We start from the raw sequence: 24427 nt of genomic DNA on the forward strand, positions 1-24427 counted from the left end.
GCAGCTAGAGCAGAAACAGACCAGAAAATAGAATGAAAGGAAAAGGAGGAAAAATATGTAAATTAGTAATGAGTTGGTAAGAAAATAGAAATATTATGAAACAAAGCAGGTGTGAATGGAAGAACTGGAGACAGCAAAAAAACCTGAGATCATAACCAGAGAATAGATATAGATGAAAAAGTGGCCAAAAAAAAGCAGGTGGAATATGTAATATGTTTTCTTCACACTTCGAGTTAATTTTTGGAGAAGAATAGTGATGGAGGAATAACAGTGTCTGTGAATAGGCATGGCAGTTAATGAGGGAAATGATGACTACTGGGGAAATAAAAGATCTGCAACTGGATCTGGTGTCCAGGAAGTCTGCATGATATCAGGATTTCTTCTAGACCTCTTGGATGAGTACCAGGGTTGAAGACTGATGAGGCTTTCTGAAGAGGGACAGAGTGGAATAGATCTGCAAGTCAACTCAGAGGCAAAGGATTTAGACTTCCATGTCAGTACTAGTAATCCTGATTTGCAAGGCTAGGCAAGGCAGGCATTTTCTACACATGTGGGAAACAGCATTAATATAGATCCATCCGTATGCTATATACACTGTCTTCTGATCATTTCTCACTTCTTTGCATTTTACAAATATTAAAACGTAGTCTCTAATCAGTGTCTCTCTTCTCAGCTTTTCCCTTCTGCTGCACCCAAGATTCAAACTTTACTGCACGACCTTTATCACATGGTAGACCCAATGAGGCGGCTTGGTTCAGTCCTGACTGTGCATTGGTTGCTTTCCAGTTTACTTGAACAATTCCAGTTCATGACTAAAGAGACGCATACAAATCTTTCGGAATGGTAAGATAGCTATTATGTTATATGTTCAGGAGTAGTTTCTCAGATGATATTAATTGCAGTAGCTTCAGTGAGCACCATAAAACTTAATCCTTCAGTAGATTTACGTGGATTTACAGCAGTTGTGGTGAAGATCCACCATCCCATCATGGTGCAGTGTCAGCCATTCTGCCCTTCGAATTGCAGCTAGGTTTCTACATAGGACAGTTTTGCCCATTTCTATCACGGAGGACTCTGGGTTAAAAATTTAATTGAAGCTACAGTAAAATTTTGTCTAAGAAACATGAAGTGAATTAGGTAGGTTATTTCTGAACAACTGTAAACTCAAAATTAGGAGTGCGTACCAGGGTTAAGACCATCTTTTAATGTATTCACCAATTAGAAGCAAAACTGTAAAGAAAATATAAAATTTCAGGTGAATATTTTTCCAAAAGGGACAATCATTTTGAGTGGCTTTAAATTTTCTGTCCATCAAGAGACAGGTCAAAGGGATCCTCATTTTAACTGTTTTTGAAAAGCTAGAAAAAATACTGTAATGACAAGGTTGGATCCACTGAGGTTCTGACAAGAGATTTTATCTTTCATAAGGAGGGAGGGAGGGAGAAAGGAAAGAAGAGAGGAAGGAAGAAAGGGAGGAAAGAAAAGAGAGAGTAAGGAATGAATGAAGAGAAGGAGAAAAGTCATGGTTTATTGTATGTTTAGCATAAAAATTGTAAAAAATGTGTTTTCTGTGCTCATTCTGTCCTGGCTAATGACATTTCATACACCATACTTTTTTACTGACTACAGGCCTATATTATTTTTCAAACAAGGACTTGGCAAGAGAGACACGTTAGAAAATGTGTGTGCTCCACTCCACAGAGTCTCAAGTAAAATGTGCAAATTACATTATTTTGTACATTTTGCTTGGACAATGCCATAGTGACTATACAAGGCATCTGTGAGGTTTCTTAAGTTTTAATTTTGTTCCTCATTGAATTGGGCATGGCTTTCAGCAAGTGAATAGTCATCACTGTAGCTTTGTTTGCTTGGCTATAAAGTGGAACTTAAACTTTACCACTGTGCTAGGTAACTGGTTATTAGTGTTTTGAAAATACACAGTTCCATGAATGTGCTAAGTATTATTGTTGTTACTGCAGGCCACTCCATGAAAAGTAACTCAAAGATGCAGCTGCTTGCATTCATGTGTAAGCCCTTGCCCTTTTGCCAAAATATTTAGGTTAGCATATCAAAGCATACCAACCTTTAGCAGCTTTCTGTTCTAATCTAAGCTGTGCCACTCACTCACTCACTTTGAGCCAGCCCCTTGGCCTCTTTTTTTCTTCAAGCTGAACATTATTGTATGTGTATAAATATGTAGAAGTACCATGACCTTCCTCCAGGGCATAGGCCAATCTGCTTCTTTGCGCTGTACTTTTCTGCAATGGCTAAGCTAATAATACCATTCTGTTCATTCACTATCTAAAAAACCGTGTGTTTTGACATTGCTAAATCGTAATCTTCCACTCCTATAGCTACACGCATGTGATGGTGATGCATGTGTCAGATATGCGTGTAATTATACTTAATTGCAAGGAAGAAAGAGCTTAGTAGAGCTTACTCCCCAAATAACTCAGGTATGCATTTTCTGTGAGCTTTGATTAATCTTTTTTGAGATTCCCAGCTTTAATGAGTTTGTATATCAGAACGCTTTTCCTGAATTTCTTCAGTTAAGTCCAGGTTGTTTGTTTGACTTATTTAACAGTTCTTATTCCTCTGACTATGCAGAATTGATATTTCCATTTACAAAATCCAGTGATTTGCATAGCTGACTGTCCAACCAGACAAGCACGGATAGTTATGGGAAAAATAATGACTTCTGACTTGGGTCTTGTACAGTTATGCTGTTTGCTGATCATGAATCCATGCATAGGATGGAGACAGGATTTAAAGAAGTTTCCTAGTGTACTTTTATTAACCCATTTCATCTACATGACCAGTATTGAAACCTTAAATGGTATTAGTGAACTCTGAATTCCTTCCACAGGAGAAGCAAGAAGAACTCTAGAAACTCATCTCAAGCTATAATGAAATGGTTACAGCCTAGGTGAGAATGACCATCTCGGATGTATTGGTAAAACATATGACAAGGTTCTTTGAAAGTGATGGAGGGGTACTACCTAATGTGCACTGAAATACATTTTCTGCATTGTTTGTGCACTGGTTTTCAACTCTGTGCAGTTTCAACTTGTGATGTGACTAAGACATACATCATTACTGGCTTTTAGAATAGGGGCCATGAAGTACTGTAGCAAGTATGCTTGGCTGTGTCAGACAGCAGAGTAGCATGGGAGAATCAGATTAGTGAGAAAAGCTAACCTTTTTTTATTTGCATGAGACAAAAGCCTAAGCAGGTCAGTAAAGTTGCAGATGCTTTTATGAAACCAACAGATACGTTTGGAAAAGTGTTACTAGCTTCCCATGTGCAAGCCTTTTGTTAGGTCAAAATAGAAGCAGCAGCCCTCAAACTGAATTTGGGTTGAAAATAATTTCTTGGAGTTTAAACTTGGTCACGCTCATCACCTGGGTAGTTTGAGAAACAAACGTGGTTCCGATTATGAAGCAGAAGAAGACAACAGCAAGGAAGTCTGGGATAAGATCAGTGATCTGTAAAGGGAAGAAAAAGAGACAGAGGGAAGGAGAGAGACAGCTGGGATTAAGTGCCAGGAAACCAATCCCACTCTTGAGTGTACAATTTTGGAGTTTTCTTTTGAAGATCAGCACAAGATACTTCATGCGGTGAACCAAATGCCCTCATGGAAACTCTGTGACTGAAGCCAAGCAAACACTCTACGAAACAGAGCTCACACTGCCAGTTAATCAAACAGAAAAAAATTTCTAGTGATCATGTTTCACAGAATTACCTCTGGTGGCTCCTCATTTTCAAGGGAGACCTCCAAAACATCATCTAAAGAAATAAAATTCGTAACTCTACTGCATACTGAAATACGGTTTCAGCATTGACTTTATGACCCATTAAAAATTTTACCATCCACAACTAACGCATCCATCAGAGGCCCCAAAAGAGACCAGATTTTTCCCTTTTTATGTTTTAATCTTATGAAAGATATTATCTATTTCTATATATCCTTCATTGCTTATGTGTCTAGTTGCTTAGACCATCAGAGCTACATTACTATTGCTGCTGTCAATCCTTTTTCGTTTGCTGAACCAGAGAGATTCCTAAAGGACAGGCTCACTGTCAACAGTCTGTGATGTATGCAGCGGGGGTCTCTCAAAAGGTAGATTGACAAGCAGGCACTCACCTCGGGTACCTGACATGTCGTCATTAGTTCCATTAGAGCTAATTGCAAGGTGTGTAGGCAATGCGCACATCTGTGCTTGATAGCTCCTCCAACTTACTAAGCAAATAAGGGGCTGCTCGTACAGATGAAGGTCCCTTCTTGAGTAACAGCGTGTGAAGGAAAGGACCCTGCAGAGCCCAGGATCTCAGCCCCTCCCTGCCTGAGGAAGAGCTTCATAACTGCATCGCTCCTCAGTCCTGCAGCTGCAAGGAGCTTGGGCAAATGAAAACTTGATGGTGTTGATGACTAAAAAGTCCAGTCTTCAGCAGAGTTAAATACAGTCATCTGAGTATCTTTCTGTAATAGCATCTCTAAATATTACATTTTGATACCCTGCTGTAATTAAGTAGAGTTATTTTATGTCTCTTAATGTTGTCTGATGATAATCGTAATCTCTTTACAGAATTGGCTTGTGCAGGTCATGCAGTTCCTTTGGGAGCCAGGGCCTTGCACTTGTGGCTGGCATACTCCTGAGGTGTCCTCTGGCTAAACAAAAGTCTGGCATTTTATGGAATTAAGAGATCTTGTTTCCACCTTACAATAGGGTCTGGGACTGGGCAATGCAAAAAGGAACAGCAGAGAGAAAAAACGCATTTGGCAGGTGTTAGTCATTACCTCCTTGGCAAGCAGAAAGAGGGATGCAAAAATGACTTATATCTTGAAAAATAAATTCTCTAATAGTTTGTTAAGTGCCTCCTTTGAAGGAAGTCATGAATGTGCATGAAATTAGGGTGGTGTCTAGACACCGCAAGTTCGAAACTACATGTTCGTGCACACACAGACACACACTGTGATCTGCCAGCTGCTTCTTCCCTTCTACAGAAAATACTGGGAGGAAAGCGTGTGAAAGCTTCAAGAAATGCTCATGGGCCTCTGAAAAGGTCTTATCAGCCAGAGGTCCAGTACATGGACTGGAGAGAAGCCTACTGCCTTTGTCCTACTATGCTCCCAAAATGCTATATGGAAGAAAAAATCTGCAGAGTTGGCAATATGGGCACCACTGCCATGCGAAAGAATTGTTGCAATTGACTTGATTTTTTTCACTGAGGATTAATATATATACTCTGGATGGTGATCATGTGATCTGTTTTGAACTAGCAAACAAATCAAAGCACATAGATGTTCCACTATATGAATTCGTGCTGGCGTTGGTACAGATATCCACCTTGACGCAGACCTTCATTTATATTTAATTCTTTATGAACAAGGTCTAACTCTGACCTCAAATATATACAAAAAAGCATCATACAAACAGTTAGGAGATATGGTTTGGGTTATTTTATTCTTGGCTGTATCCACTCTTCCTTCTCCTAGCAATACAGCTATGTTTTGAAATTTGTTTCTGCTTTTTCTTTTTTCACGTTGTATGCTACCATTTATTATGGATTGTGTGTTTTCTGTCATATTCATTCAGGTAATATTGCTAATGCTGGGAGCATGAATCCAGAAGGTTCATCTTTCCATGGAGAATATTAAAATACCATGTGCCCTGCGTTGCCACATAGACATTTTTAAATTTTTTTCCATGGTTTCTGTTCCTTCCATTCATGTAGAAATATGTCTGCTATTGAATTGACAGGAATCCCTCTCAAGAAAATGCGAGTCCTAAGCAGAACGTTCCTTCTGACTTCAGGAAGAATCATGAAGGTAAGACATCAGAGTAAGGTCCTTTATATATGGTATGGTTTTCCTATTTGTACTACTTCTGATAACATGTATGATTTAGATTAAATTGTTTTGCATTCCAGCTGGAAGGTCTTGACTTACTACATATAAAAGACCAATTTCTTCCTTGTCAGTGTAAGTTGTTCTGCTGAATCCATGAACAGTGTTCATGACCCTAAAGCAAAGATCTCACACTGAAAAGAATAAAAGTACACTGTATTTTTTATCATTAACAAAATGAGAGTGCCTTCTACAGGATTGTGAATCAGACTTAGAGCAGAAAATTATTAATTGTTTCTGTTTATCTTTCAGCATTACATTATTCCAGTAAGACTAAAGAAAGACGATGCAGTTATGGTAAGTTAAGGTCTTTCTAGACCACTAAGAGGGAAGAAGAGAGATTACTTGAACAAGTTTATTGGGTTTTTCTGCCTGCAGGCTATTTCGTAAAAAAAAAAAAAAAAAAAAAAAGAGGATTTTTAAGTAGCAAGAATGTTTATGAATCACTCAATAATTGGGCTATTATGTTAAATAAGCCTCAAGCACGAAGTTAAACATTGCTGTGCGTGAGTAGTAATGTGAGTATTCCAGCACTCACTGATTCCTTGCTGCACTTCAGTAGGCTTTTGCCCCTTATTTCCAAGAACTTTAGCATACATTTGTTCTTGTGGAATAACCTTTAAACTCGCATGGAGTTTCATTAGCCTTGCATAAGGCCAGTCTTCAGCTCAGTGATGGAGGTTTAAAGAGCTGCTTAAGAGATGAAGGGTTTTTCTAAAATATCTGCTTGTAGGAATATTTAAAGTATATTTAAAGATATGTAAAGATTTAAAGTATGTTTGTCTTTGGCGGGAGCAATGCTTTCTGCTGCCTTCCTCACTGGCACATTATCTGAGGGGTCACGTTATAAACATGAAACAATTACTCTGTGGTGGAAAGGCTTTCCTACCTGTTGAGCCTCATTTCCCCTCATGGTGCCTCCAGGAACTCCTCTGTGTCAGTCAGAGGCCAGAAATGCTCCTGGGATGGATGACTGGCACCGCCATTCTGATCACATGGTATTTTATTTTGAACATACCTCATTTCATTTTATTTTGAAAATTCCTCCTCATTTTTAAGCTAGTAGTGAGATAATATTTCTAGGTAAGGCATACAGGTTCTGGAGAATTATTTATACTGATCTGTAGGATTTTTTTAAATACGTTCTGTGTGTCAATTTATAAGTCCCTATTCCCCTACAAATCCAGCCCAAATTCTGCTCTTCCACCGCATTAACTTCCTTTACATCTTAATCCATGCAAGAGAGTGCTGAAATTGCCCTATTTTGTTTCTGAAGGCAGCTATTTCAAGGTAGAAGGCCCACACAGAACTGTTTGCATCCTTTACGACCCTTTTAAGCCATGTTTTAAGCCACAGAATTTTTCAGATATTATTTCCTGGCTGGAGTATTTTCTGAAGTACCCAGTTTTAAACACATACTAGAGAATATATGAGGAAAGCAAGTTTTGAATGTGTAATTATACTGTAAATCTGAATCCAATAGGTTGGATTAAAATATTTGTCATAAGTGGGTTGCCAGCAAATAATTATTCTTACAAGTCATTTGGCAAACACTACAAAATAAAGGATACATTTGAGCAAATAGGATTTGATTGTGCAGATTTCATACACAGGGAAGGAGCTGGAATTTGTTGATTTAGGAATTTTAATAAAACATTCTTCCATTTGTACTGCAAATGACCCCATGGGTCTAGATATCTCCATGTGACTTATGAACAGTAAGAGTATGTCAAACTTATTTTGATCTTTATTGGCAATTACACATGTACATAAACCCTGTACACAGGCTGGTACCTAAGTAGGTTATGGACTTTGGCCTAACTCTTCTTTAAGTTTCAGTTAACCAACTGGAGACAGGATCTCCCAGACCTAATCCTTGCATTTTCAAAGGCTTACTCAGACTTTGAGTTTTGTGACTCTGACTAGAGTCATTGGGCACTGAATGATTAAAATCCCTCCAGGGTCTAAACATTTCTCTCAAGTGCCAATACAAACTCCATTAAGACCTTGCAGCAGGATTATCAGTCTCAGCGTGACCGGGCATTAAAAATCTTGCCACTGTACATGTTATCAATCTGCCAGAAGTTGCATGTTACTTAAAAATGTTCATACATTTCACAGTTTTTTCTTTGATGCCTTCTTGGAACAGATAAAGATACCCTATCTCATATCAGGCAGATCTTCACCAGTCCACAGCTGGACCTGAATCCTCAGTTTAACCCAAAGATCAGAGAATACTATGCAGAAGTCCCATTCGACATGGTGACAGTGAAGATAGGAGCAGAACCCTCTAACTGTCAATGCCAAGTACATCTTGACGAGAAGAAAGGGCCAAGGTATGAGTGACAAAATACGACTGTAAAAACTGAAAGTGTCCTTAACTTTGGAAATATGTCAGAATATTACAGAACTGTTTTGTGTTTCCAAAAGCACAGAATGCCTATAGATTAGGCACAGCAAAGTCAGAGGAAGTTCAACACTCAGAAATTTGTATTTATTTGTCAGTGTCCCGAAGGCAATAGTAATATGTTCTCAAGCCATAATTAACCCTAGCTTTGAGGAGTGCACAGCTGCTAGCATCTCTCCCAGCTTCTCCAGTCACTGACAGCATCAAAGCTGGATGGGAACAGACAATCATCACGCTGCACACAGTAGGCAGCAAAGAGTTCGAGTGTTTGTATCTAGGCCTTGATTTTGCACTGTGGCCTAGGCTACTGCCCCAGTGGGCTTGGTAACTCAGCCAGCAGTCTGTTTATAAGGGTCAGAGTAGGGCAGCTGCGATCAAAAGAAGAAAAAAGTTCAAGTTTACTCATTCAGAATGATCCATTTTAATCAGAATTATATTATAAGGGATTGTCATAGAGTCATAGAATCATTTAGGTTGGAAAAGAACCTTAAGATCATCAAGTCCAACTGTTAACCTGTCTCTTAAATACCCTCAGGGATAATGACATAACCACTTTCCTGGGCAGCCCGTTCCAATGCTTGATAACCCTTTCGGTGAAGAAATTTTTCCTAATGTCCGATCTAAACCTCCCTTTGCAACTTGAGGCCATTTCCTCTTGTCCTATCATTTGTTACTTGGGAAAAGAGACTGACCCCCACCTCACCACAACCTCCTTTCAGGCAGTTATAGAGGGTGATAAGGTCTCCCCTCAGCCTCCTTTTTCCAGGCTAAACAACCCCAGTTCCCTCAGCCGCTCCTCATAAGACTTGTGCTCTAGACCCTTCACCAGTTTTGTTGTTCTCCTCTGGACACACTCCAGCACCTCAATGTCTTTCCCGTAGTGAGGGGCCCAAAAATGAAGACAGGACTCGAGGTGCGGCCTTGCCAGTGCCAAGTACAGGGGCATGATCACTTCCCTGGTCCTGCTGGCAACACTATTTCTGATACAAGCCAAGATGCTGTTGGCCTTCTTGGCCACCTGGGCACACTGCTGGCTCATATTCAGCCGCCTGTCAACCAGTAGCCCCAGGTCTTTTTCCGCCATGCAGCTTTCCAGCCACTCTTCCCCAAGCCTGTAGCGTTGCATGGGGTTGTTGTGACTCAAATGCAGGACCCAGCACTTGGCCTTGTTGAACCTCATACAGTTGGCCTTGGCCCATCGATCCAGCCTGTCCAGGCTCTATAGAACCTTCCTACCCTCAAGCACATCAACACTCATGCCCAATTTGGTGTTGTCTGCAAACTTACTGAGGGTGCACTCAATCCTCTCATCCAGATCATTGATAAAGATGTTAAACAGAACTGGCCCCAATACTGAGCCCTGGGGAATGCCGCTTGTGACCAGCTGCCAACTGGATTTAACTCCATTCACCACCACTCTTTGGGCCCGGCCACCCAGACAGTTTTTTTACCCAGCAAGCATAGACCCTTCCAAGCCATAAGCAGCCAGTTTCTCAAGCAGAATGCTGTGGGAAACAGTGTCAAAGGCTTTACTAAAGTCCAGGAAAACAGCATCCACAGCCTTTCCCTCATCCACTAAGTGGGTCATCTTGTCATCAGCAAGAGTCCCAGCTTATCTGATCCTTTAGAGAAGTATAAAGCTGGAGGATAGGAGAGAGAGCAAAGTCATCACTAAACATCATGTTTGAGCACTGACCCACAATCATCCATGATGTTTAATTGATACTGCGAACCCTGGCACAGTTTTGGCTCTCCCAGCCAGCTTTCTCACAGACAGCAGCATGTGCCAGGGACAATCCCAATAGGCATTTTGGGCATGACCTGGTTTTGGAAGTTGGGACGGACATAAAGTGTTTATTTATCTGGGTAGGGTACCTCAGAACCAGAGAACTAGCCATTAGTGAGTGGATAAAAGGCAGAACAGGGACAATGATGTGCTTGGGAGGAAGAATCCCTAAGTATTACAGAGCTAGCTTTGCTTCATGGCATGAAGTGCCATGGCATGCAACACACCATCTTTTGACTGACTGTGAAACAAATGCCTTGACCTAGAATGTCTGCTAATAACCAGACATTCTGTACAGTTGTTACTGATCTAATGCCTAATAAACTTCCTGTATTTTCAATAAGAAATTAGTCTTGATTTATCATTTCAAAAGAAGGTCCCATAAAATTCTTCCACCCAACTTTTTAGTGTTTTAATGTTAACCACCTTGGCAGTCAACATGGATACATGTGAAAAACTTTGAGATTTTTCCTTGTAAAAGGAAAAAAGAATGTTTACACTGAAAAGTAAAAGCCCTGGATGTGCAGGTTCTGTGTCTTTCAGCATTTCTCATTTCCCTGCCAAGGGAGGAGCACAGTCCAGCTTTGCTCCTGTCTGTCACTCTGAGCAGTTTGTCTGGGAATCCACCACATTTGGCTAGTGGACAATTTCGATGGCTAGCTGACACCTCTGATCTTGTTTGTCTCCCTGCTGACTTCACCGTGAACGTGGACCTGCCAGGAATTATTGTCCCTAGGGGCTTCATTCACAGATTTTATGTCAGATTTGTTGATGCTGAAGCTGTTTTCACTAAGTTTCACTGTCGGTATTTTGTTTTCCTGAAAGAATTGCAAATTGTTACAAATCTTAATTTACCCTGTTTTTTATTTAAAATCATATGTATCTTGTAAGAGAAACAAAACGTTAGAAATAGAAGCCTCAAGGAGCAAGTAAAGCTTAGCTGCCATAGGTAAAGCAGTGTAAGTGTTTCCTTAGTGTTCATTCCACTTCTTGCCTGTTTTGCCTTGCAGCATTGCTAACTATCCCCTTGGCCTTGGATTGAACAAAGTCATCATTCTCGTAACAGATGATTCGCAGCCCAGTCCTCAGGTTGTGAGCAGCTACAAAATCACAATTTATCGCGAGGACCGCCCTAGTCTGCCATTGTTTGATGACTATATGATGTGTGGGTTTGTGCAGGTATTGTCTCTTTATTCTTTTGATATACAAATTAATAGTGAATTTAACTGTTTGCTATTCATCCAGTGCTATAAATTAGGGTACATGGGCCAAAGCTGGTGTAGAGAAGCTATGGTGATAAAGATACTCTTCGTAAAATAGAAAACCTGGGACACAGACTGGAGCAGAGCTATTTGGATTCCAAAGTCTGAGGACCAAATGTTGGTACTCGATATGGTGGGCAAAGATAAACCAGTTGATTCAAAGAGGGAAGTGACATGGTAAACCACAATCAAGGGCAGTGCTTTTGTCTGTGGGATTTTAGGCAGATTAAAAGGTTTGGTGCATTCATTCTAAACATTAGAGCATCTGGGAGGAATATATTTCATCACAATTAATTCTTCAGCCAGGAAGTAGGATTTTCAAAACCATAGCATTGAAACTGTCATGCATGTTCATGTCAAATGTCTAACACTATCTTTATTTTTCTTCTTTATGAAGATCTTTATATATCAATATAACTTTTTTGTAAAACTTATTTCCCTTCTCTGGTTTCTTTCTATATACTGCAGAAGAGATTGGGAGACCAGGGTGGCAGAAGGCAGAGCATTTTGTGTGATGGGACAGATTAAGAGGTGGTTTTTTTTTTCTTGTGGAGAAATAAGCACTGAGGCTTGAAACAGGAGCCAAGGAGATTATAAATGTTGATAGTAAATTGTATGTTGACAATAATTATCTCAATCTGCAAATCAGAACTATCAGACTAAATGTACGTAGTAGTCATAGCCATAGTAGTCATAGCCTACTGACCTGATTATGGTGCTGTCTGGCCCTCTACCTATTCTTCGTCTCTTCTCTTACACTTATCTTACAAGCTCAAAAGGTCAAGGACCATATTCTTGCTCTTTGTACTGGCTCAGCACTAGATCTAGTAATTGCTACAGTAAAACAAATATGAATAAAAACATATAATACCTAAGATTTCAGTTCAGGTGTACAGCAATTTTCCTGACACCTTAGGTGTGAATTAATATGAAAAGGAGAGCAGCAATGGGTTGAGCTGGAGATATGTTACTAGAACACACTGGCTGGGAAAATGTGAGGAAAGCTCCTCTTGTTGCCCAATTTGGGGCATGTGTCTGGGTGTAGGAACAGGAATTCAACCTCATAGACATCCTCCCACACTAGAGTTTACACTGTTGTTAATGTTTTATGATAGCGTTTATGAGACTGAGTATGAATCTTTGAAGCGCAATGAAGGCAAAGAGATCTAGAATGATAAAAATTTAAAGTGTTTTAGAAGTTTCTTTGATTGAGCTTGGTTTTCTGCTCATCTTTGAATAACTGCCCTCTAATTATTGTAATTGTTCAGAGCTAGGGAGGACTACAGGAGTTTAGAGTAAAAATGAGATGAAAAGCATTCTTGTGGTATCTAATGAGGGCTGTGAAGATACACTGTGAGATTCTAAAACATTTTTTTTAGATATGTTAAAGGCAAACTTATCAGTGCGTTTAAAAAACAAACAAAGGCTGGAGCTGGAGATAGAAATGGCATTCTAAAACACTCAAAAGCCTGCAATTTTTTCCCTTTCCCCTATTTGCTAGAACAGAATTTATTGCCTTTTGCTTAGAGTAATGTTTTTTATTGATACAAAACTCAGGTCTTAAATAGGATCATTGCATTCTGCTTTTCCTGTCAGAGAACATTATGCACTCTTGCAGGGCGGGTTAATACACCCTGGTCAATGGCACAAATACTTGCTCTTTTAGTAACAAGACACCTGTTTTAGGAGCAAAAGGATAAATACAGCGTGAACTGATGGAGTCTCCTTTGGACACTTGACTAGGCACAACTGGGATCACACATGGGGAGAGAAAGGTCACTGACAGTGGTGTGGTCTTTCTCACAGAAGGCTTCAGTTAAAATTCTAATCCAGTGACTTTTTTCCCTGACTTTCTTTTATGTTTAATCCCATTAGGATATTCAGGTTTCACTGCAAGATGATACTATGAGGAAGGTTACAATAAAAAGACAGAGTGTGGGATGTTGTTTCCAGTCTTCTAACAATTCTCATGCAGTTGAATAATCCTGGATTAATTTCAAGGCTGTTGAGTTAAGGACTGTGTGGTTCCAGCCCCTAAAAATATTGTCGCCTCTACTTTTTGATAGCAGCTATTATACCCGCATTAAAACCACAGTGGTAGGGGATAACAGCATAGCACCTTCAGCAGCTCTGACTGCCTTTCATTGCGTGTTCTGCACTCTGACAGTATTGCTAGGGCTGCAGGTGGGCAGGTTATTGGTTTGTGCTTTAACTTAATTTTGTGCAACTGTTGACAATATTCAAATTAAGTCTCCTTGAGAGAAGTGGTGCTATTTCATTATCACCTCTGAAGTTGTGATACCAAGATAGGCAGAATACAAAGCAAGCAGCAAAAAACAGCGAGCTCTTAAGACAAGGGTATCAGCATTATCCTCACGTGAAGGATCCCAGACTACAAACACACTGTCATAAAGGACAAAATATTTTCTTAATTCTTGCACTGCCCATTATCTTTCAAATGCAAACAGATTTATCTGTGCCTCACTTAAAATGTGTGGATGCTACCTCTTTGTTAATCTTTGCCTAGTTGCAATCATGGAAAGTAACTGGTGATGTGCTTAGAGAATCTCGTTTGACACTGTGAACTTTTGTACCTATGGTGTCCTGCTGCCCCATGTTTTGGGTTTTGGTTTTGTTTTTTTGGTTTGGTGTTTTGGGTTTTTTTTTTGTATTTTAGTAATACAGTTATTTATTTGTTTTTGCGTTTGCATTGTGAGTGATGGATAGCTAGTATTATATTTTAGAGCCATAGCATGTATCATTCTCTTTGTCTGTGTATTTGCAAAAATGTGCAAAACCACTTTCCAGAATCAGTGCCGTGGGCTGATGCTCTGGCTCTCCAAAGCTTTCTCAGGTCTGAGAGGATGGACTTATAGAACAGCTTTGAAAACATTCCTGATTTTTATAGAACACCCTATTCTTAAGTACTATTATCTCTTACATTTTTATAAACCCTTTTATCACATTAATTTCCTAGAGTCCAGACAGCATAAGAAGTCCAACAGAGCTGATAATGAAATACTGGTATAGCACTGCTGACTGCGTAACACTAAATGGCTGCAATGCAGCTGGCAACAAGATGTCAGCGGCAAGATGTTGATTGCTCTTTCTGTCTACTAGACTTCCATTGATGAAAAAGCAACTAAGACCTAGGACTAATATAACAGCTATATTTAACTTTACTATTGTCTTTGAGGGATAGAGATTCTCTTTCAGAAAGGAAGAAGCCTTTTATAAAAAAACAACAAAGTAATTTCATTCTTTTGCTATGTGAGATATGAGACTACTTATATTTTTTCAGCTCAAGTTATAAATTTCCCAAGGAAAATAAAATGTTTTTACTTTATTTTAAACTGTGTGCTATTACAGTTACAATGTCTTTCATACCAGACAGTACAAGTAAAAACTGTCAATTATAGAAACATAAATTAACCCTTTGCCTACTGCTTTCATGCAAAGATTTCAAAGCACCTTCAAAATATTAAATAATGTCCATAAAATAGAAAGGGGGGAAAAAAAAAAAAAGCTTATGAGAGAGACAAAGAGCTTATCCTGTAGCAGGACAGGCCTGAAGCACAGTAGTCTCTTCTGCATTTCCCATTAGCTGCATTAGATTCAGTGTGAGCCCCGTTACAAACCACCCATCCCTTCTGTCCTTAGGACATTTCAGACATCATATGCAGGCTCTTAGGTTTTGCAGTGCTTGTCTGCAGCAGCATCTAACCTTCTTGGCAGTTCTGGGTTTAAGTGTCTTGCTGGAAAACACAGAAGAAGTGCATCTCTGGAACGGAATATACAGCCTCATTATATCAGCAACCAGACTGTATCTTATTTGCAAAGTTAGCTTACTTCCCTTTCAGAGAATAAAAGAATATCCATTATAAGAGCAATCATGCATTGCATTCTTTAGTCTTCTCAGATCCAGAGCTGGTGAGAATTTTTTCAGTCGTTTTGAGTTTCAGAAAACAAATAATGCCCCAAAATTAAAAAAAAAAATAGTTTGAGTCCATTTTTTTTTCTTTTTCTGTTTTGTTAAAGCTTTCTGATTATGGAAAAAAAATTAAAGAAAAGCATATGCTTTCTTCAAAAGAAGATATTTGGATTATTTGATTAAAAGATATTTAAATTCAAAATTTACATTGGCATAAGTGTTAAATTAGAGATTTTAGCTAGTGTGCAGTCCAGGATGCTGACTCTGCTTTCCAGGAGGGAGTGGCTGGGACAAGCAAAAAGCCCACTCATTATTAGATCTGAAATACTCAAGCCTATACTCTAAATTTTTCTTCAGAAACATTGGTGAGAGCATAGTATGACAGTCGTTTTTTCCAGGAGCAATGCCAACTTAAGCATCCTCTTCCCTACCTGCAGCTACTTGTGAACCAGATGGGAGAACATTTTTTTTTTTTTCTTTTATGGACTAGTTTCTAGGATAAGGTTTCCAATCTCTCTGTGTGAACACAAGGGAAAGGGTAGGGGCAGGGGCAGGACTGAGCAGCTGGGCACAGAAGGGTGGTGGTGGGTGCTGCTTAGGGCAGCTTTTGCTCCCTTTGTGAAAGAAATTCGCATCGAGATTGGGTTTAAAGCTCTTGTGAGTGCATAGTTATAGCTGTGCAGAAAAAAGCAGAGAGCTGGTTCTAAATGAGCAGGAGCTTCATGTTCAGAAATAGTAGAAGTGATTTATGGGTGAAAACACACAAAACACTAGAAGCATATTTGCATTGCTACTAATCTGTTAAATAAAGCTTGAATTATTTTAGATTTTGTGTGCCTGCAACCCACTCACCAGGACAGACAAAGCAGTGTTCCCACAACCTTGAGGAGGAAAGATGTAGCAAACTGAATACATTGTTAGATTGGAGGCATTTCAGATGAAAGCCACAAAACGATTAGAGAGCTAGGACAGAGAAACTGCCATGAAAAGAAAGGTGAGGGCTTATATCTTCAACTGCTGTATGTCAACATGGTTCAATTAATTCCCAGGGAGCAATTCCAAATTACGCTGGTGGAGTACCTGTCCTGACAGAAACATGTGGCTAAATTCTCTTCTGTTATATACGCCAGGAAGTCCTAGGAGTGAATTCACTTGCATAAAACTGCTGAGATTGTTAGTAATTTTCCTAAATATTCACGGTCAAATGACAGCTCAGGAAAACCTAAAAACTGTTTTAAGGGGTTTAAAAGTATTTAGAGATCAAGAGGCCTATAATCACCATTCACTGTAAGTATAAAGTGAACAAGCATCTAGATCTAATAACACAACTTGGTGGTCCTAAGTATATTTATGAAGATAGAGAAGGTAGAGGTGTACACAATAAATTCAGTGAGGTAATCTGCAAGTAGAGGGTTAATTTCTGTGTGTATCTCAGAACAAAATGTTTTGTCAAGTCAGTATATTCTGGCTTTGTCAACCATTGGGGGAGAGAAGGCTTGCCACGTTTTCTTAATTATAACAAAGACTTTTGTGCTGATTTAAAGCATTGCTTTGTAGATGAGTCAGAGGAACAATTAACCGTTGTGATGGATCTTTACATTTATGCTGGTCTGTGCTGAACTCCTTTTGGATCTCAGGGTCAGAAATGTAGCTGTTAGGCTGGCATCTTGGTCAGCAGCCAGTATCTGCTTGCCTTAAGGAAAGGTCTCAAAACCTCAACAGAGCATAGATCAGTCCTTTGGGGGAATTAACGTAACGATCTTGGTTTTGTCTAGAAATCAAACACTTCTTTCACCTACACAGTTGACTTCATACATAGTCTGCACTGTTATCTGGTAGTCACGGGTTCCTGCAGTCACTGTTCACTGTTAGGCATCTGCTGGGCTCTGAATAAGCCATAGAGAGAAAATGGGCACAACTGGGGCATAAGGTGGGAACAACCAGCAAAAGAATGAGTTTGGCTGTGCTTCTACTTAGGCATCTCTTTCTCTAAGCATGGAATGAAAATTTGCTTTACAATTTTGTCCTGTATCTCCAGTAGGCTGTGCCTGACTAGGACCACCATCATACTTTCCAGCATTTTGGGGGTGCCACATTACAGAGCCCAAACTTTGAGGCTCAGGTCCATGTTGGGTCCAGATGCCTAGAGAAAAGCATATAGTCTTCCACTTTACTGCATTTTGCTTGCACTCCTAATTTTATATTACTTGTGCTTAGTCTTCTCTATATTGCTAAGTTTCCTGTTTAACATGTGATGCAAGATTAATACCAGATGGCCTCCAGGAGACATCTCCAGAAGTATCAGGCAGAGACTGAAGAGAGCGGATGTTTCCATGTGGCAGCTACATTTGTCATTATTACGGTGCATTGTACATGGGAAATGGTGTGTTACAGAGATCACCGATGGATAACTTGCCACCAGTGCTTTGAGACAATCCATGTGAATGCTGATTCAGTGATTCAACAATTTTAAGCCAATAATGACTGAGATGACACCAATGAACTCATTTTGTTTATGATCATTAGCCAGAGGAAGTATTCGGTTACTACAATAATTAGACCCTGAAGAGACAGAATTTTTTAGGCAGCTTTCAGCCTTCATTTTTCCTATGCTCCTTTTCCTTGGGCAGCACTCTTGTAGTTATGAACTTCTTAAATCAGGAATGATATCACTCTTCATCACCACTGAATTTACTGATACCAGCTAGTGTTTTTTATAGCACCTCCTATCTCAGCAATGGGAAATTCCTTTCTCTCTTCTGTAGGTTTTCAGTTTAGCACAGTGCTCCCAGGAACATCTCACCTCCTAGACACTCAGTTAAGTGACTCCTGACTTGAACAGTTATTTTGCTATTCTGCTGCCTTGGAAAAATGTCATTGGTATATCATTATGTGAGGAACAAAACCATAGAAGACAAACCTCAGCGACCTGACAGAGCAATTCCCTTCTCTTATGTGTTCAGGCTGTTCTTCCCCTTCATACAATTACGGATGTCATCCCATGGGTGTGCATGAGACATTAAAGATACAGAAGATGAAAATGTCTGTCCAGGAACCAGCCAAGCAGAAACTCGTACTTACATGACTACAAATGCTAGGGAGTCAAATTATGACCTGTATGATTGCAACTGGTGAATAAGGTCCTAACTGGTGCTGGTGGGCTACATGATTAGATGTTGCAGCTTGACAGATACCTGTGCTGCAGGATGAGGAGATACTGAGACAGACACAGGGCTGTGGATGCAGATTCTGTAGACACAGTGCTATCTCTGAGCCATCAAGGACTGCTAGTACAGACTGGACTAGACCCAGGTTTTTCTGATTCTTTGCCTTTAACCACAGGATTGAAATATCTTTTTAAATAATAGCAGTGAACTGTTGTGGGTGGCTGTGAAAGGAGACAGACAACAGTAAATGCTGGGTAGGCAATTGAGCTCCTGGAAAAACACTGTTCTGGACTGGAAAAAACACTGGAAAAGCTTATCAGAAAATATGTTTTTATATAATTCTTGTTAGTTATGGGGGTTTTGTTTGTGCTAAGTTATCAGGCAATCATCCCACATGTTTAGAATAGATTTTCGCTTACGCTCCTTTTCTTCTCTTATTTTGGATTATTTCAATATAATACAGACCCAGTAACAGCACTGGAATCAATTACATTTTGCTGGAAAACTGGTAGCAGTAAATTCTGCAGAAGACTCCACGTAGCACAGACTTCTTTGTGCTTATTCTTGTTTCCTCTCCCTGGCCCTCGGGATTTCCTCCATGCATTTCTGCATTGTGGCCCCACTTGGGCAGGACAGGTAGAGCTTGCCGGACAGACGGTTAGAGCCCTTTAGGGAAAAGAGGGAGCCACGTGCTTGAATCGCCTCAGCCTGAGGCCAGCCTAGAGGCTGAGTGCTTGGGTGGATTCTGACCCAGCCTAAGTGCAGAAAAGTTGGTTCCTTCTGGCTGCCCCTTCCTACCAGAGGACACCGCTGGAGCCGGACCCTGGGCAGGCAGAGGCAGCTCCTCACATGCAGCCCTGAGCCAGGTGCTCTTGAGACATACCCTGTGTACTGTACTAATGATACGACCTCGTGAAGGCACCTGAGATCTCTGAAGAGGAACAGATGATGTACTTGGGGACTCTCAGTCACCCCCTAACAGCTGTTGGTTTTCCTTGATTCCACAGAGAAGCAAGCGTAGGCCATCTCAGTCACCCTAGTGGGCCAAGCTCTTGCTTTTCAGGCCTTGCATTGCCTACATTAACTGTGTTAAATTAGGGAGTCAGAGCGTAGCTCACAATTTTTCTATGCTTTTATTTCCAACTGCGCAATATCAGGATATAAGGATTAACTCCCCAGTAAAGTGTAAAGTCTTACAAGTCTTTGGATGAGCCATGAAAGTATGTGAACTGCAAAGTATGAGTTAAGCAGTTCTCCTTTATGAGCTCCAGGAAGTGCAATTACACATTTAAAAGTACAATAATAGAAGGGGGTGGGGAGGAAGAAAAGGTCATCCAAAGTTTCTGAAGCCTCGTTGAAATATTTAGCTTATGTTTTGGGTAAATAGCTGTGTAGTGTTTGCATTCTGTCAACGTACCTGATTCATGGAGAGAAAGTTCATTAATTAGAAATAACTTGCACCGCATGACAGCACATGAAGTGTTACAACCATGATCCCGCTGCCAGTTTATAAGTTGCGGACAAATCAGTACATGCATATGGGCAAAGTATTTGCAAAATACATGTTGCGCATGCAGCTTTTTTTATATAAATGGTCATTGCAGTTCGTACTGGAGCAAAAGTTATTGTTATAAGGTTAAACTTCAGTAGCTTTGAGAGACACGCCAGGGCTTTGTGGTGCCTTAGTTACATTTTTTTGTGAATGGTGGTATTTGCTAAATTGCTGACATGACAGCAGAGTGCTGTGGAACTACTTGTACTGGCTGTGAACAAGCTGGTGCAAGTACAGGGGACAAACAAGGTGCCACCGCTGCATGGCACCCAGGCCAGCCCAGCTCCACGTTAATGTGGTGTCACGGTTTCTGGTATCTGAGCTTATTCTGCCTGTGAGACTTTCTGTCATGCTCGTAGACATATCATGAGGGGTGCATGGCAAAACTGTCTAGAGCCAAATTTAGGGCACACAAAACTTTCATGTTGCTTAGTGCACAGCTGTGCAAGTACACCTCAGCTCTTCCAGTCCTGAGAATCTCCAAGCAGACTGTCATTTGGATTTCGTAACAGCTTCTGTACCCATTTTTGTGATGTATATAATAGTAAAAGAAGAGAAAAATATCCTTAATCCCTTTGAACAGGGAAAAGACTGCCTTTGACTTCAATGTACTTTGGATCTAACCTAACTAGACTTATTTTGTTAGCATGTGGGGTCAAAAAATGAGACTGCAGAAGAGAAAGTATGCACCTCCAGAAATACTAGCTGTGCTTTGATCAGCTCAGGTTTTGATGCTAGTGGAAATTACTGGTGACATTTTGCCATTAGAAAGCTGTAATGTGAAGTAGAGGGTACTAGTTGTTATGAAGATGTTGTAAGGGGAAGACTAATGAGTCATAGTAATGACTCCATAACTCTTCGTAGTAATTTGTAGTCTTTTAATGACAATTTTATAATTCTGGTTTGGTAAAATAACAGCGAAAAGGGCAGTTCTGCAAGTCAGCCATATGGTACAAGAGCACAATGGAGACTGAAGTGATTTATTGCTGCAGTGTAAAGGCTATCACCTCTGCCGGCTGTATGCTCCCAATGCATATTTGAAATTCAGATCATTTTCCCTGTGCATTATGTTGATACAGAGGATGTGACATGACTGAAATCCTGCTGTGGGTTTCATGATCTGGCATAGAGGCTTGATTGGTTTTGGTCTTACTGAAAGAGCCAAGGATGCTGTGGCACCAAGAGTGGCTAATTTACCAAGCTGCCACACAAAAGCCTGGAAATGGGATAATCCCATGTCTCAACAAATGCTTGAAACAAAACTGAGACCTGAAGGTTTTATCACAATATGGGGCAGTCCTTGCATTCTGGACCTGTCCCAGGTAAAGTGGAAAATTTGGTCACCCTTGTTTAGAAGCTTAAGGAATGGCGTGCTTCATGGGCTGGAAGTATTTAGCCTAATTCATGTCTCTAACGTCAGTCAGAAGTAGTTGTACCTAGGTCACAGAACCATAGTTTTTTCATAGTTTCATCTGTGAACACTTGTGGAAAGCCAGAATCCAACTTTCTTTCTCAAAGTTCAAGAGGCAAATAAGGAAATCAGTGTTCTTGATTATTTTACTTTGTTCCTCAGTAGTTTCTTCTTGTACAATGTTCTTAATTGAGATCCAAAACAGAAGGTTGTTTAATTTCTTAGCTGGGTAGTCAGATTTGTTTCTGTGTAGAGTTATAAATATGTGAAACAGTTTTTACTGTTTGAAAGAGTGCTGGTATTGGCCTATGTTGTACCTAAGAAAGATAGTGAAAGCTTATTGCATGGCTAATCATAGTTTAATTGGTCTGGTTTTGTGATTATTTAACAACTTGATAAAGAGCAGTAAAATGAATCATTGAGAAGTATTTACTGTGCAAGATGAGCCCGACACCAGAAGGACAAGGTCCTGCCAAAGTCAGGAAGCCAGACCTCCACTGCTCTTTTTCTTTTTGAAATCAAGGTAGATATAAAACACAACCAGCAATATAAGAAAAAAGGAGACTCAGATTTGATAAACTTCACTTTGTAAGTATCTTCACTGAGAAAATCAGCTTCACAGTATATATCCATTGCTATTTCTGCAGCTGTAAAATTGTCTGTATCCTACAGAGAGCTGTTACTCTCTTTACCTATTCCTCTACAGTTTGTGTTTCAAAGCTGAAATCCAGGACATTCACTATTGACAGTTCAATTACTGTATGCTTTTCAGTTCACCTCGTACACTGCGCTCAAATTCATCAGAAAATGTGAAATAGCCTGTTGAATTTTCCCCTTGATGACACCACAATAGATGTGAAAGAAGAGCCTTCAGCATGGGGCTTCCTAAGTGTTAACAGATCAGGAAAATTGGCAGCAACCGTTGTGCCGAGTATCATAATCTGCAAGAGGAGGGCCAGCAATTCCACAGTGATGAGAAGAGAGTGCTTGGTGTTTGAGCTGTGGTCGCATTTGCCTTTCAAGTCATTTGGGCCTCCGTAACACACTTTGTGGGAGAAGAAAGCTAATGCAGCTGCCTTTGCTAATCAGTCAGTATGACCCAGCCCCTCGGGGAGGCAGGCAAAGGCAGATACGCACTGAGACACACAATCCTTGCTGATTAACAGCAAAAGCTGGTAAAGTTACTCTCTAAGCCTGTCTGGCCCATCAGCTCCAGAAATGTAATTTAGATGATTATCTACATGCCCATTAAACTTTGTGACCCATCACTAGTCTGTTTGAAGTTTGCCTGCTTAAACTTGCTAATAGGAAGAATAGAAGGATTAACTCGGAGGTCATGAAATAAGAGAGCAGCAAAGAAGATGACAAAAGAGCAGAGGAAAACTTCCTACTGCATGCATTTGGTAAGGAGAAAGAACTACAGTACCACGATCATCTCAGCAGATAGTGTTACTTCATGAAGCAAGCGAGCCATCTGGAAATCAGGCCATTTAATACTTGCGTGTGTTTGTGCTTTCAACCTATTTTGTTTAGCTGCACAAATAAAATGTGCTACGTGTGTGATAAATGTTTTTGTTAGGTGCTTACAGAACATAATGTGATGTATAAAAGAGCATGGGACAACTCATGTATGATAAGTGTTTCTGATTTTGCTCAGGGTTATAGTCTGTAGATATAAACAAGGAAGTATTTAATTTAAATCAGTCACATCAGAATAGTCAGGTCAGAATCAAGGCCAGCCTTGTTCCCTGTAGGGTAAGAACCTCCAGCCATTACAGGTGCTTGTGAACTTAAAGATTATCAATGAAAAGCTTGCCCAGTGAATCTGTTTTTCAATTAGTCAAATTGAAATAAATATAAACATTTATAATGATCTGCATAAATTAGTCGCAGGATGTTGCAATAAAAATGGTGACAGGTTAAAGCAAAATTTGTTGAGAAAAGGTGGGGTTCACCGCAGAAAATGGAATGGAATACATGAGTAGCTCAGTAAGGGTGTCCTGGGGTCTGCCCAGTTACTGGAAGAAAATGAGCTTGAACTTTAAATTTGAGTCTGAAGGTCATTCACCTACTTTTGCATATACTGCCACCCTTGGAATAAATCCTTGCCCTTTTGCTAACCTACTTGCTGAAAAACATTGGTTGGGGGCATATTTCGCTGTATTTCAAAGACAAAAAAAACATTTCACTAGTGCTATGCCTGGGACCCTAGGGTTTGCAGTTTGAGATCTCTATAAAAAAATATTGTGGTCTACATTGCAATACTTTTGGTACAATAATTTATTTATGTGATTTTTGTTGATATAGTTATGATTAAATATAGTTCTGTTTCTTGTTTTATTGTGTTGAATTAAGCATATTTTTCAGCTGGAGTCTCTGTACATCTCCGACTCCTTTCATTTACATCCACAACTCTGAATGAGAGAGACAGCAAAATGCTAGTGGGGAAAAAACAGAACAGTATTCAGTGCTGGGGAAATTCAAGTCATGAGACTTCTAATTTTTTCAGTGATTTTTTTGTGGCTGATACTGGAAACTCAGGTACTTGCTGCTCTAAAGCTGATACCTGTACTTTGTAATAAAATGCGTCGATTTAAAAATTCCTCTGTAAGCATCAGACTGAAGCTGCCTTGCACCTTAATCTGGTTAAAAGTATTGAACATCAGTGCAAACCACAGTTGGGATCTTCAGTCTGAAACTGTTAGCCTTCACTTTTTGAGCACACTGGCAGTGGTTCTCACCTTGAAAAATATTTTTTCCCAAAAGTTTTAGGAAGGAAACAAACTTCTATTGCTCATCCAGAGTCTTCCACTGAGTGGCACGTGCTCAGCTGCTTGCAACCAGACTGCTTCAGAGGACAGAAGTTATTCATAAATCTCATTCCATTGGTGTTGTCTGAAAAATAAAGTAGATGCCAATATCTGCTGGGAAGCCTTGTAGAAAACAGATCAAAGGCTTCTGCAGTTTATTTAAGAAGGACCAGTTGTGAGTGGCTTAATGTC

General features: G+C 39.9%; 1 protein-coding gene across 1 annotated transcript in view; it reads left to right on the plus strand.

Annotated features, from left to right (window-relative positions):
• Nucleotides 1-24427, plus strand: part of CPED1 (cadherin like and PC-esterase domain containing 1) — a 152154-nt gene that overhangs the window by 68365 nt on the left and 59362 nt on the right. Inside the window, 6 exon segments of the mRNA XM_009638151.2 lie at nucleotides 674-843; nucleotides 2867-2926; nucleotides 5764-5831; nucleotides 6162-6206; nucleotides 8059-8245; nucleotides 11113-11281. Coding sequence (XP_009636446.1) covers nucleotides 674-843; nucleotides 2867-2926; nucleotides 5764-5831; nucleotides 6162-6206; nucleotides 8059-8245; nucleotides 11113-11281 — 699 coding nt within the window.

Source organism: Egretta garzetta, unplaced genomic scaffold (genome assembly GCF_000687185.1).
Source record: "Egretta garzetta isolate BGI_Z169 unplaced genomic scaffold, ASM68718v1 scaffold64, whole genome shotgun sequence".
NCBI classification, from domain to species: Eukaryota; Metazoa; Chordata; class Aves; order Pelecaniformes; family Ardeidae; genus Egretta; species Egretta garzetta.